General features: G+C 39.8%; 1 protein-coding gene across 1 annotated transcript in view; it reads right to left on the bottom strand.

Moving 5' to 3' along the window:
- Positions 1–10,176: 10,176 nt before the first annotated feature.
- The window catches only part of LOC120538159 (ATP-binding cassette sub-family B member 7, mitochondrial-like), a 122,746-nt gene continuing 118,738 nt past the window's right edge, over positions 10,177–14,184 (bottom strand). The window contains exon 9 of the mRNA XM_039767597.1: positions 10,177–14,130. Within this exon, the coding sequence (XP_039623531.1) occupies positions 13,915–14,130 (216 nt within the window). The 3' untranslated portion in view covers positions 10,177–13,914. The remainder of the gene's footprint in view (positions 14,131–14,184) is intronic.

The following is a 14,184-nucleotide window of genomic DNA, read 5'->3' as shown; positions in this document are numbered from 1 at the left end:
TAGCCACCAAAGGAATTTTCTTCAGTATGGCAGCTCTGTTCACACAGACACTAAGCAGTCTTTAAATATTCTTTATATCGCCATTTGTAAATATGAAAACACACATCTAAATTTTTGTCTTCATCAACGCCAAAGCTTACCCATCACAATGGAAAAGAAATGAAAACCAATAAAAAAAACATATCCTGTAAACTATCTTGTTATCTTCCAGAGGAAATCTCATGTGTCTCATTTTTTAAATGGTGTATCATTTCATGGCACGGCCTCATTTTCTAAGTCTGACCCAATCCATTTTATGAAGAGGGCACCATTAAGAACATCACACTCTGTACAGTGCGAGGAAGGCACAGATAAAATACAACTCTAAATGAACAGCCACATCGGCTTTAACCTTCAAAACTGGACACCTGCATTCTACAGTGGACAATGGACCTGGCAGTAACGACTGCACACCTCACTGCAATAAAACAAAGTCAAGCCTTAGACATGGAGATGCTCTGCTGCCCCTGCTTTGCCAGCATCCTGGGTTTGACTTCCATGCCTGCTCGATGTGTGGGTGTGTGTGGTGTCTGCATGAGTTCTTAACTGAATAGTCTGTCCTCCCACACCCCTGCTTTAGCATCAATGGCGATTCAAACTTTGTCCTGTGTGAGTGTGGATGTGTGAATGATTGGGGTCCTGTACAGACTGAGGTCCAGTCTTATGCATAATGCTGCTTGGACAGGCTCCAGACCTTCATATTTTGAGACTGGATTAAGAGGGAGCAGAGATGGCAGCTGAACAGAGAGAACCTTTATTTAATAGAGAGCTTTGTCCAGTATGACCGTGGCAAGGTCTGCGGTAGGAGTGATGGATACATTGAAGGTGGAGGTGGGATTACATCAGGGATCGGCTCTGAGCCTTTTCTTATTGTCAATGGTGATGGACAGGTTGACAGACGAGATTAGACAGGAGTCCCCATGGACTATGATGTTTGCTGATGAAATTGTGATCTGTAGCGAGAGTAGGGAGCAGGTTGAGGAGACCCTTGAGAGGTGGAGATATGATCTAGAGAGGAGAGGAATGAAGGTCAGTAGGAACAAGACAGAATACGTGTGTGTAAATGAGAGGGAGGTCAGTCGAATGGTGAGGATGCAAGGAGTAGAGTTGGCGAAGGTGGAAGAGTTTAAATACTTGGGATCAACAGTACAGAGTAATGGGGATTGTGGAAGAGAGGTGAAGAAGAGAGTGCTGATAGGGTGAAATGGGTGAAGAAGAGTGTCAGGAGTGATTTGTGACAGACGCTATCAGCAAGAGTGAAAGGGAAGGTCTACAGGACGGTAGTGAGACCAGCTATGTTATACAGTATGGGTTGGAGACGGTGGCACTGACCAGAAAGCAGGAGACAGAACTGGAGGTGGCAGAGTTAAAGATGTTAAGATTTGCATTGGGCATGACGAGGATGGACAGGGTTAGAAATGAGGACATTAGAGGGTCGGCTTAGGTTAGCTGTTTGGGAGACAAAGACAGAGAGGTGAGATTACATTGGTTTGGACATGTGCAAAGGAGAGATGCTGAGTATATTGGGAGAAGGATGCTAAGGATAGAGCTGCTAGGGAAGAGAAAAAGAAGAAGGCCTAAGAGAAGGTTTATGGATGTGGTGAGAGAGGACATGCAGGTGATGGGTGTAACAGAACAAGATGCAGAGGACAGAAAGATATGGAAGAAGATGATCCACTGTGGCGACCCCTAATAGGAGCAGCCAAAAGAAGAAGTCCAGACTTTTCTGGGTCTGAACCCTTTAACAGGAGATTCAAAAAACACTTTTTATTACCAAACTGTACCTGCGACCTAATTTTACATTTGCTTTTGTCTAACACTACATCTGTCAAATATCATCATTTTTGCACTACATTGTACATTATACTTTTTTGGTATATTTCTGTATATTACATTAGTGTTTCATTATCTGCATAAAAGCCAAGCAAAATGACACGTTTTATTAGCTAACTAAAAAGATTACATTATGCAAGCTTTCGAGGCAACTCAGGACCCTTCTCAGGCGAGATGTAATCTTGATCTTTTTAGTTAGCTAATCTTAATCTTTTTAGTTAGCTAATAAAACGTGTCATTTTGCTTGGCTTTTCTCTACATTCATAATGGCTAACAAAGTACAACACCCTAGTACTACATTATCTGCATAACATACTTTGTTTTATTTTTACTGAGAGAAATGATAATTATATAGAAGAAAAAAAACTAGAATGAAAATACCACACTGAGACTTTAAGAGTCCTTTACACCAAGCAGTAGGTTGATTGTGCATATTGTTCTTTAGGAAATATTTTCCAATATTTGGACAAAATCAGCTTCCACTTAGGCCTTCACGCCCTTGTTAAAGTGCATATTTAAAAGTAACTGCTGACATCCATTATACATATGCTAGTCAGATTTCAAATCTTATCTGCTTAGATGAAAATACCTGATCCTTTCAATCTTTCCCACATTGCTCAGATGCTGTGTAGCCCCTCTTCTCTGCCCTTTCTCTGATTCTTACAATATTTAAACATTAATGGTGCTCTGTATTCCTGATGCAGTCTTATAAGTAACAATACCTGTTATAAGATACCCAGTTAAAATGTCACAAAATGTAAAAAACAACAACAACATGTATTTATATAGCACATTTTCATACATATTATGCAGCTCAAAGTGCTTTACATGATGAAGAAAGAGAAAAAAGACAAAACAAATAAAAATTAGAATAAGAGAACACTGATTAACATAGAATAAAAGTAAGGTCCGATGGCCAGGGAGGACAGAAAGAACAAAAAAAAAATTCCAGATGGCTGGAGAAAATAAAAATCTGCAGGGATTCCAGGCCACGAGACTGTCCAGCCACCTCTGGGCATTCTACCTAAAATAAATGATCTCAATCAGCCCTCATTGTATTCAGGGTTCTCATGGAGGAATTTGATGATGATGGTCACGTGGACTTCTGGCATTTAATCCATCAATGTAAGGAGACATCACGGTGCTTTGATCAGGTGGTGGTGGCGCAGATCACCACCCCAGAAAACCGGAAAAAGAACAGAAGAGAAAGTAGGGGTTAATATGGAAAAAACTATGTGGTACCCCGGCCGGGATACCCAGGAGGACCGGAGGAGGGCTTGTGCCTCCTCCAGACCGCGAGGGGGCGTCTGCCTGGTTATGTTGGGGGCCTCGGGTAAAGGGCTTGGAAGCCCAGCCCTGTAGGGACCCGTGGCCACCGCCAGGTGGCGCCCCAGTGCCTGAATATCCCGGGAGCCCAGCACTTCCGCCACACCAGGAAGTGCTGGGGGGAAGACGACAGGGGACACCCGGACAGCTTCCGGGTGCGCAGCCGGCACTTCCGCCACACTGGGCGTGGCTACGGAGGAATGCCGGGAAGCAGCTGGAGCCCATCCGGGTTCCTATTTAAGGGGCCGACTCCCTCCAGTCATCGGTGGATGTCGGGTGGAAGCAAACAGAGCTGGAGAAAGGACTGGAGGCGGCCAGGAGAGAGGCACAGAGACTGTGAGGCCTGGACATTGGGGGAATCGGTGCAGGAGGCACTTGGGTGTGTCGTGCACGTAAAATTGTAAATATTTGTAAATAAACGTGTGTTGGGTGAAACAACGATGTCCGTCTGTGTGTGTCTGGGCCAGCGTCCACAACTAATAAAGTACATCAGAGATATTGATAGGATCTTAATGATAGATTGCCCAATGTGAATCAGATTATTTCAGTACCATTTAGTTGAATAACATTTATTTCTAGAGCACATTTCCATACAAAGGATGAAGCTCAAGTACTTTATGAAAAGCAAACAAATTAAAATTAGATAAAAAAAAAAGGAATAAATAGTATGCAAAAACAAATAATGCACACTTACATAAGAGAGATATAATTATGAGAAGTAGAGCCCTTAAATAGAGAATTGATTTTTAGGTCCCTAAATGCCTGGTTAGATGGCCAAGGTGGACATGAAAAAAAAAAAAAACAAAACAAAAACTCCAGTTAAGCTGGGGAAAAAAAAAATAAATCTTACGGATTTCAGGCCAAAAGACCCCCAAACCCCAGTGAGCATTCTGCAAAACATAAATGTTCTTAGAAAGTTCTTTATTGTTATTTTAATGCTTCATCTTAGAAGATTCGACTCAGTGGGTCTCAGGGCAGGTTGGGTGTCTCATTTCATTTAAACATTCAATCATCACAGGCAGCTGCACTGGACTGTGATCAGGTGGTGCTGGTGCTGAAAACAAATTCCCTCAGAATAACATGAAGGATATTGGGAATGGACTTGGCATAATTACAAGACTCAAGTTGTCCAGGGCTCAGGTGCTAGAAGGGAATGTGGACAAACGTAATATCCTGAATCAATTCTTTAATAGATTTGCCTTCCCACTTCAAACCTCTTCCAATGACCAGCCTTCCCAGTTCATCCCCACTACATCAACAACTCCTACCACTTCAACTGGAACGGCCAGCGACAATCCACCTCTGACCACCAATGTGGACTGTTTATAACTGAAGACCAAGTAAGGAGACAACTGAGGATGCCACAAACAGGAAAAGCTACTTGACCTGATGGAGTCAGCACTCGAGTTCTTAGGGATTGTGCTAACCATCTTTGTGGTGTCCTCCGTCAGCACTTCAGTCTGCCCCTAAGGCTTCAGAAAGTACCACTGCTGTGGAAAACATCCTGCATTGTTCCTGTTGTAAGGAAGGCAGGCGCTTCTTCACTTAATGACAACAGACCAGTAGTACTTAGATCTCATACCATGAAGACCTTTGAGAGACTAGTCCTTAACTATATGATCCCTCTTGTGGTTGACCATCTAGATCCCCTGTAGTTTGCCTATTGGACAAAGACTGGAGTGGAAGATGCGATTATCTATCTGCTCTACAAGGCTTATTCTCACCTGGACAAAGCTGGCAGCACGGTGAGGATTATGCTTTTTGATTTCTCCAGCGACTTCAGTACCATCCAGCCATCTCTGTTAAGGGGTAAAGTCTGAGATACGCAGGTGGGTGAGCGTAGGGTGTCCTGGATCAGTTTGTGAGACTCAAGGACTGTGTTTCTGATATGGATGTGAGCAACAATGGAGCACCACAAGGAACAGCCCTGTCTTTTTTTCTCTTCCCCCTGAGTGCCAATATGAACACTATGTGACACACTGACACTGAGGACTTCAACTCAATGAATCATTCAGCAGAAGTGTGTCAAGAAACAGTGTGGGGGCTCCTTTATACCAACAGCAACATGCCTGCATAATGCCTCACTGGGACTTGGACTTTTTTATTTATTTTTTTTTATTTCATTATAGCGATTCATGTGTGTGTGATCATATCCTAACATTGGTTTACAGGACTAGACTATGTAGACAGTTTAAATCATTATTCTTTACACAGAATGACTTACTAGTTAGCGCACTGACGCTACATAAGGTTGTTTTATAAGTCAGGAAGTTCGTCAATATTTCATCAAACAGTTAATGACAGAGATATTTATTAAATTGTGGACATTAATCCCTTTCCACATCATGCTCTTAATATGTTTACTTCTGGTTACATTGTAGCAGTGCTACTATGAGTTAAAACTGCATCTCCCAGCAGTCCCTGCAGGGGCTGTTGGGGTCAAAGGTGGTTAGGGAGGTTTAAAAGGAGGGCAGGTGTCCAAGGGAAAAAGTGTTTTTTTTTTGTTGTTGTTGTATTTTGTGTTTTGTTTACCTGTTGGACTGTCTAATGTCAATTAAGCCATATTTAGTTGCTGTGTCCTGGATTGTATTCGTTGTTGGGGTCTGGATCGTCTGTCTACCTGTGTGCCGAGGACTGATTGTGGATTCATGGAGCACTCCTGAACCATCCATCTGTCTTCACCTTTACAGTGCCTACTGGTAGGACTGTTTTTTCATTCCCTTACAACATACAGATCTCTGGACTTACTCGCGTCATCTCTCATTACATCCGGTGTGGTTTTCTATGGACTTTGCTGTGTGGAGTTGTTTGCGCTTTTGTGTTTAATGTAATATCGCCATAGGGGTACAGGGGTGGTACTGTACTTGTTGCCTTCATTTATATTATTTAATTTCATTATATTCTTAATTGTCATTAGTTCCCAGAGTGCTTTATTTTGTCTCTGTTTTTGAGTGTGCGCGGGTCGGGCCAAGGCTGGGGGCGTCCCTGGGATCTCCTTTACAAAAATAAATAAATCGCTGTCATATTGACGGTGTGAATCTTAGTGGTACCAGACCACTACAACATGTGGCTTAATATAAAACACATGTTCAGACAATTTAGTAACCGACTTGGCTAGATTCTAAATATAATGCACATTAGTAATAATATTGATTTCAAATAGTCAAAACTGATGATGTTAGCTGTATTGTTTGATAGGCCCTAGGGGTCTTGCCAGTTTGGATGTAGCCCTTCTTTTCTGATAAAACTACTGCTACTCAGTGAACAAAATCAAAATTATTGGCGAATGCAAGGTCGTACTCAGCACAGAAGGTCACCAACCAGATGAGGAGGAGAAAAACACTGGCTAAAGACCTCACCTGAATGTTTGAGCATATAAAGTGGTCAAGAAGTGACAATCTGTGCACCCAATTCCAGGGTCCCATTGCGAGCGATGTGCAGCAATGAATCGAGGTCCTCTTTCAGCACTTCTGACCAGCAACTGTGAATATTGTTTCTTCTCATGTGAAAAACCACAGCATCAACATCCCAAGAAAAGCGAAACACAGAAGTTTTCTGACCAGAAGGGGCACAATCCAGGATTGGTATGATGCAGTTCCCCAAGATAACAATAGCACTTTTGTGGGCAACTGGCCACAGTTTAGAGTTTCAAAACTGCAACATGGGTGCTTCTCTGGGTGCTTGAGGTGGAGGTCCCTTTTTTGTTGGGGCTCCCACACTCCGTCCTGAGTGGCTGCAAGGGTAAAACCAATACTCACCGACTTCAGGCAGAGCCGGACAATTGCTAGAAGGAGGAAGCAGCTCAGAACACCCTGCTCCATCATGCTGGAGCTTCAGGGCTTTCAGATGCCTGCAGCGAGTGTGAAGCTTTAGTATTTGTTCTTCCAAAACTTTCAGTTCTTCATCTTTGTTTAGAAGATCACAACTGCTGTTCTCCATTGTTTCAGTGGGGTCTTGCAGACAACAAAAAAGTAGCGATACGCCAATACATAGAGCTTCTGCGTGAGCCAATTCAACACAACAGAGTCTGAAAATAGTATTCAAAGATCTTGAAGCAATTTTAAAAGTAATCTTAAAATGTATTTGAGACACATGACATGGAGCAGAAACCCATTTTAAGATATCATGAGTCTAAAATGTATTTTAGATATCTCAAGCAAAAAAGAATTTCAAAATGCTTTAAATGCTTTTTTAAGATATCTTAATTTTATTTCACAATATCTGAAAATAACTTCCTGCTCATGTTAAGGTATTTCTCAAATTAATTTTCAGATATCAGAAATGCATTTAGAGATATCTTTGAATAACATCTGTGCATTTTGAGATATCTTAAAATAAACAAGAAGTTCAATTGAAAGAGTAGGAAATTTTACAGGAAGTGATTTCAAGAAATCTCAAACAACATTTGAGATTTTGATACACACAGCAGGTTGTACAGTATATTGATATCATGAAAGGTGCAGTTAGTGATTTGGAGACATCTGAAAACACCGACATAATTTAAGATATCTTAAAATGCACAGGAACTTATTTCAGGAAACAATATCATGAATTGCATTTTGGAAATCTTGAAATAAAAAAAGTATTTTTAGGCATTTATAATTTTTGGAGATATTTTAAATGCATTTTAAGGTATCTTTATATGTTCATACAGCTTGCCATAGAAGCCTGATTTTGCCATAACCCTGATCTAGTCACAATCATGAAGCTACTAACTTCTGCACAAAACACTAACATCAATTGAGATGCTGGACGTCTCAACTGTTAAATCACGGCAAGAATTTACATTTGGTAAAATGCTTTTACACTTGTTTTTAATAATTTTCGTTTGTGAAAAGACCGGCTCACAGCCGTATGTGCTACCACATAATGATACCATGTGTGCACAGCAAATGCCGAGTAATGTACAGTGGAACTTCGGTTCACGAACGTCTCCATTCACGTACAACTCGGTTCATGACCAAAAAGTTGGCCAAACTTTTGCCTCGGTTCACGACCACACACTCGGTATACGAACAAAGTCAGTTTCCCTTTTGGTTTGTGAGCGCCTATGATTTTTGCACGTGTTGCATTGTTCTCAGTCAGACGTGCCTTCCTGCTGCTAAGAGAGAGAGAGAGAGAGAGAGAAATAGAGCTAGCCACATGCCTGCCTGCCTGCTACTGACAGGGGGGAGGGGGGTACAGCAGAGAGAGAGAGCCGCGTGCCTGCCTGGCTGGTTCATTGTTCTCAGTCAGATGTGCATGCTTTACTTGAGCTCTCTTTGTGTTCTACTGTATTTTGTGTGCTTTTGCAGTTAACTATGGCTTCTAAGCAAGTGAAGAGTGGTGAGAAGAAAGTTTTGAAGAAAAGTGAAATCGAAGTAAAGAAAGAAATTATTGAAAAGTTTTGAGTGTGGCGTTCGTGTTACTGATCTTGCCGCTGAGTACAAGAAGTCAAAATCAACGATTTCGACTATTCTAAAGCAGAAAGAATCTATTAAAGCAGGTGATATTGCAAAAGGAGTTACAGCGTTAACCAGGCAGAGGCTTCAAGTGCTGGACGAGGTGGAAAAACTGTTTACCAGTTTACTCATTTACCAGTTTGAGAACCCTCATGCTTTCAAGCAGCACAATGTAAACAAAGCCAGACTGCCAGTAATGTGGAGGGCAAACACGAAGGGTTGGGTCACAAGGACTTTGTTTTTGGAATGGCTGCATGAGGCTTTCACTCCCACCAGCTAAACAGCTAAAAACACCAGAAACCCAAGAAATCACAAGAGAGAAAACCCCTGAAGGAAAACACTTCATGCCAGAACTCGACTCATACAAGGTTAGTTTTCTTGGTGGTTTTTGTATTATGGATTTTTCAAAAGTTAATTTTTCAGTTCATAGCATGAATTGTTGCAATGTTACTTTTCTCTTTTTTCCAAATGTTCCTTTTTTTACGCTATGCTTAAAACTCATTTTAAAAAAAGTGTTTACAGCGATCGGGCTGTAAGGCTAAAATAGCGTGATCTTGTTACTTTTTTGGTTGCTTGTGGTTGGTTTTTAAATACACTTCGGATTTGTTCTAATGTTCCTTTTTTTCCAATGTGCTTAAAACTCATTTTAAAAAAAGTGCTCCACGTGCTGCTGACAGAGGGGAGGGGAGGGGGTGGGTGGTGTGTGTGTGTGTGCTACAGAGAGAGAGAGAGAGCGAGCCAGCTCCTGTAGCTGAGCAGGGAGCCTGCTGGGTGTTTTGTGTCAGTGTTATTCAATGTTTTTACATTAGTTTACTATTACACTGTGCATTCTATGGTGTAATTAACTATATTTGTGCTTAATCTTTACATATTTACATACAGTTCGTACTGTCTGGAACGGATTAATTGTATTTACATACAATCCTATGGGGGAAACTGCTTCGGTTCACAACCAACTCGGTTTACGACCAAAGTTCTGGAACGAATTATGGTCGTGAACCAAGGTTCCACTGTACAGCAAGTAAAACGTAAGCAAAGGAAGTTAAGTTCACTGTTGTTGTGGAGTTCAGTTACTTTCAGATACAAGAACATTTTCCCCATTAAAAGAAAAAAAGATAAAAAAATAATTGCAAACTTCTGAAATCAACCCTGAAATTCATGACGGAGAGTAGCAAACTGTCCCTGACCAAATCCAAAGCTAATAAATTCAGCCATGCACAAACTCATTTTCTTTAAAAACTTGAGACAAAGACAAGCAGCAGCTAAAAACATATACAGTATACTTACCCCCAGTGCTACAGACTGCCCGTTTTTATGGTTAAAGCTTTTTTTTATTTACTTTTTGGATGTCGCCACATGGCAGCTGCGCTAACACCAGCCATCCACAGCATCACCTTCTTCTGAAAACCTCATGAGGGTCAGATTATTATAGATTTCAACACTTGCACCCTTGCCACTACAATACAATGAAACTTATTTTTTTTTCATTGTAAGTTCACACTTTGAGAATATGAATAATTAAATATGACAACTAATATGCCAAAATAATGTTTTATTAATTTTTCTGGTTATATAAACATTAGGATGTTTTTCTTCATGCACACAACCAAAGACACATGAAATCGATTACCAAGTAGTGTAGTAGACAGTAGGACTTTAAGGTCTGTCAGAACTGGACGTAATGGTATTTTAATGTGATTAAAGGAGTTTTGAACTTTTAATATATTCAGAGCAATAGCGAGGCACTTTTTTTTTTTACATACAGACAATTTACCAAATAATAAAATGTGCACTCACCAACCTCCGGGACGTCTACACCAATTGATGTCAAACCAGAGCAAAGAAAATGATCCGTAACACCAGCCACCCAGCCACGGGGTCTTTTCTTCGCTGCAGTCAGGTAAGTGCTACTGCTGCCTAAAGCCCAGTTCAGAGAGACGGAGAAGGAGCTTTTTTCCCCCCCACAGTCCACCTGCAAGTCTAATAAGGAGCGGGTCTAGAAAAACACAATGCCCTATTGTTGACTCGCTCATATTGTTAAAGTCATCAATTTACTTATTAGTATTACTTAGTATTACTAAATATATATAATTTTATTAATGACTTTTGAATTTATAGTTATATATTGCTATTGTCCCTTTATATTTGTCTCAAGGCACCATCATATGAGTTGAGCAATTAAGCATTTTACCATATATTGCACTGTATTTATAATTTGTATGTGACAAAATTTCATTTGAATTCCGTGTAAGAGAAAACCAATATTCATAAAAAGTTAAAACATATTTTAAATACTGCTTGTGTGAAGTAGATATTTATGTGCATTATTTGTTTTGCTCTAGAGACTGCATTTAATATTCCCAGTTGTAATTATTTTTGTGTGTCTCACACCATCAGAGCATCATCTCTTTGTTTTAAACCAGAGGAACGTCACAATAGAAAAATTCCACTTATACCTAAAATGTACCCCAACACCAAACCATTAAGCTAATCTCTTCCTAGGATTGTGACCTTGGTGTTGTTGGGGGACATGTGTTCTACACTGCCTAAAGATGTCTGCTTTTTAAAATTTCTCCAATGGAAAGGGCCAGATAAAGAACAACCAATAAAGGATCCTCATGACAATTCCAATTAAATCAAACATATCCAAAGTCAGGCCTGGGAATGCTGTTTACAGTCAACCTCAGTCCAAAATGCAGCATGGATTCACTATATGGACATACAACTCATCAGGTTAATGATGAACTTCTTTTGAAATGTCAATTGCATGGCATGGAAGAGTGGGAGGCAGGAAGAATGGGACTGATCCTGACACAGTAGACCTTAGTAATGGAAACTGGCTCTTAAGATATGAAACATCATCTCTGGTAGGGCAGAAATCCAAAGTCATTCAGATGATTAAAAAATTTGTAGCTGGACTTGCACAATTGTCTCTGGAATCAGACATTTCAAATGAGGGAAATTACTTTTCTACTCTGGTATTCACCAACAATGGGTGCAGGGATTTGCAGAGTGTGTGGGTGACTGGGTGCATAAAGTTTGTTCCAGTTGACAAGATGGTTGTTTCAATGTATTCAGTTAGAGAACAAAATTTTGAATGTATCAAATAACTGCCCAGAGGATTCTGCCTTTTTACAGATATTTAATTCAGTGCTGGAATGGTACTCTCTGTTGACTTTATAGTCATGCTGGGATTGTCCACAAGAATCACCGTGTTCAAATACACGAAATTCTCACAAGGTTTCTGTTACCAGAGTAGCTGGCACAAAGATTAATGATCAACTTGGACAATGTATCCTTAGATCTGATGCTGAATGTTCAGGACACTTACGTAAAAAGAGATGTAGCACTTGTTGGACAGGCATGAAAGACCATAACAGGTAGTGAGAGTGTGCTGGTAATAAGGAGTTGATGTCACTGTTTATAATGAATTCATTTTTCACTTCCAGAGCAGCTTCTCCTACATCTTAGAAGAGGCCAGGAACAAGAGGTGTGTCATATATCGAGTATTTATACTCTGCCACTCCTGGAAACTCTACACTTGATTGGAGACTGGAAAGAGACTTAATTTTTGGATGAATCTCAGATCCAGGAGAAGCAAAACATATTTCATACCAACTAAGTAAAACTGTACTAATTCTTTATCCTTACACATGTACTTGAGGAGACCTGGCAATACAACAATCTTTTCTTCATGCACGTTGAGGATATAATGACATATACACCTTAGTATCTTGTAGAGCATAGTTTGCAAGTATGTAGTCGTGGTATCACAGTTGTGTGCCATTTAGTCCTTGTATTTATAAAGAGAAAGTTACGTTTGCATACTTTGAGTTAAGCAAAGTCCATTCAGTATTGGCACTGGACTTCCCCAAATTAATGTCTTATTTCCATTTCTGCTCATCTTTTCACAAACAGGTCATCGATACACAGACAAGGATAGCAGATTGTCAAGTTTGGGACACTAAAGGCTGTATGTCTGCTATTTGCAGATGCTTCCCTTTGGTTTCATGAAACCGATATTGAGAGTACAGTGAAAACAGTTAGCAGTTACGTGTGATGAGAATTAGCACCTTAATATCTGTCGTCACTACCCTCTCATAGAAAAGAGTGTCCATTCCTTTTAAGACAAAGCATTGAGTAGCTACCCCATTTGGAGCAGTTCAAGTAACCAAAGTTATTGTTTTAAAGTGGAGGCACACATGATCAAATGACTGACCAAAAAATTGGTGCAGTGGCAGCTTTGTTGATTCTGTACTAAAATATAACGTTGAAAAGGGAGATATAACTTTGGACAAAACTTTCAAGTTACCAGTCTGTGTCTTCATCATTAACCTCATCTTGTGAGAGTCGCAAGATCGGGGTCTTGACCAAAAGAACAAGATTGCCAGAACAGTGGCTAAAATGAGGTATCTTTTTGGTTGCTAGGCTTGTTCTACAGTATATGACAGGTTGAAGAGATCATCAAATAAGGAGTCCCTACACACAGAACTGCCTTTTCAGAAAGACAGAAATCAGTTGGGGAAGTTTGAGCAGATAATTAAGATGCTTGGTCCATTGAGAGTTATACCCACACGCAGAACCTTGTCATGTTGGACAGAGTCTATCTCTCAACTCATCAGGGAATATCAAGGAATGCCAAAATAGGAGATGGACAAAGTTACTGAGGACAGAGTTGCCTGGTTTGTGAAGTTCATTATGTCACCACAGAGACCCTCATCAGGGTAACTGCAGTAAGCATTAAGAAGATATTTTGATGCTTACTCTCAAATGACTAAACATTTCTCACCTTCAAAAGATAACCAATCATAAGACAAACCTTACAAACTTTGCCTTTATAAAAATGGAAGATTCCTCTGTTTTCTGTTACTGATTTTGCACTGCTACACATTTAAATTAACATTGGCTAACAAAACAACTTGTCTTTGTATTTTAGTCAACTGTAAAATAATGAATAAAGAAAAGCTGCTTAATTTACTGAATATAATTTCATAATTTTTGGTAAGAATATTCAACAATGTATCATTTCATTATGTAAAAATGTTATTGTATAGATTCTATACCAATATAATAAAATACACCCAAATAATTTTGTTACTTAACAAAATACACATCTGAAAAATGGGCTGTTTGACAAAATAATTATACAATGATCATCACATCTTTCATGATACGAGTACTTTCTTACAGATTTTCAAAGGAGCTGGAAACACTGGAACTTAACTAACAAATATTTTTCTTAATTTTGTGAGTCCCAATTTTCTCATGCCAGTGCTTAACAAGAGCAGTTTCCACAGCCTTTTACACTGTTCAAAATTTCTTCTTGCAACTTTTTTCGTTCTTCTTCCTTTACTGACATTCGCTCGAAGTTCTCATTTGGCTGATTGTTGTTTTTAAGTATCTTGCTGTTCTGTGTGTTCCACAGTTCAGTGTACAGACTATTGGGATTACTCAATAGAGACCAGTGAGTGCCTCGCTCTGCAACTTTGCCCTGGAGTTAAAGACAGAAAATATTAGTAGGAAAAAAAAAAAACAAATAATATAT

The sequence above is a fragment of the Polypterus senegalus genome, chromosome 10 (genome assembly GCF_016835505.1).
Source record: "Polypterus senegalus isolate Bchr_013 chromosome 10, ASM1683550v1, whole genome shotgun sequence".
In the NCBI taxonomy this organism is placed as follows: Eukaryota; Metazoa; Chordata; class Cladistia; order Polypteriformes; family Polypteridae; genus Polypterus; species Polypterus senegalus.
This window is presented reverse-complemented; position numbering and strand designations above follow the sequence as displayed.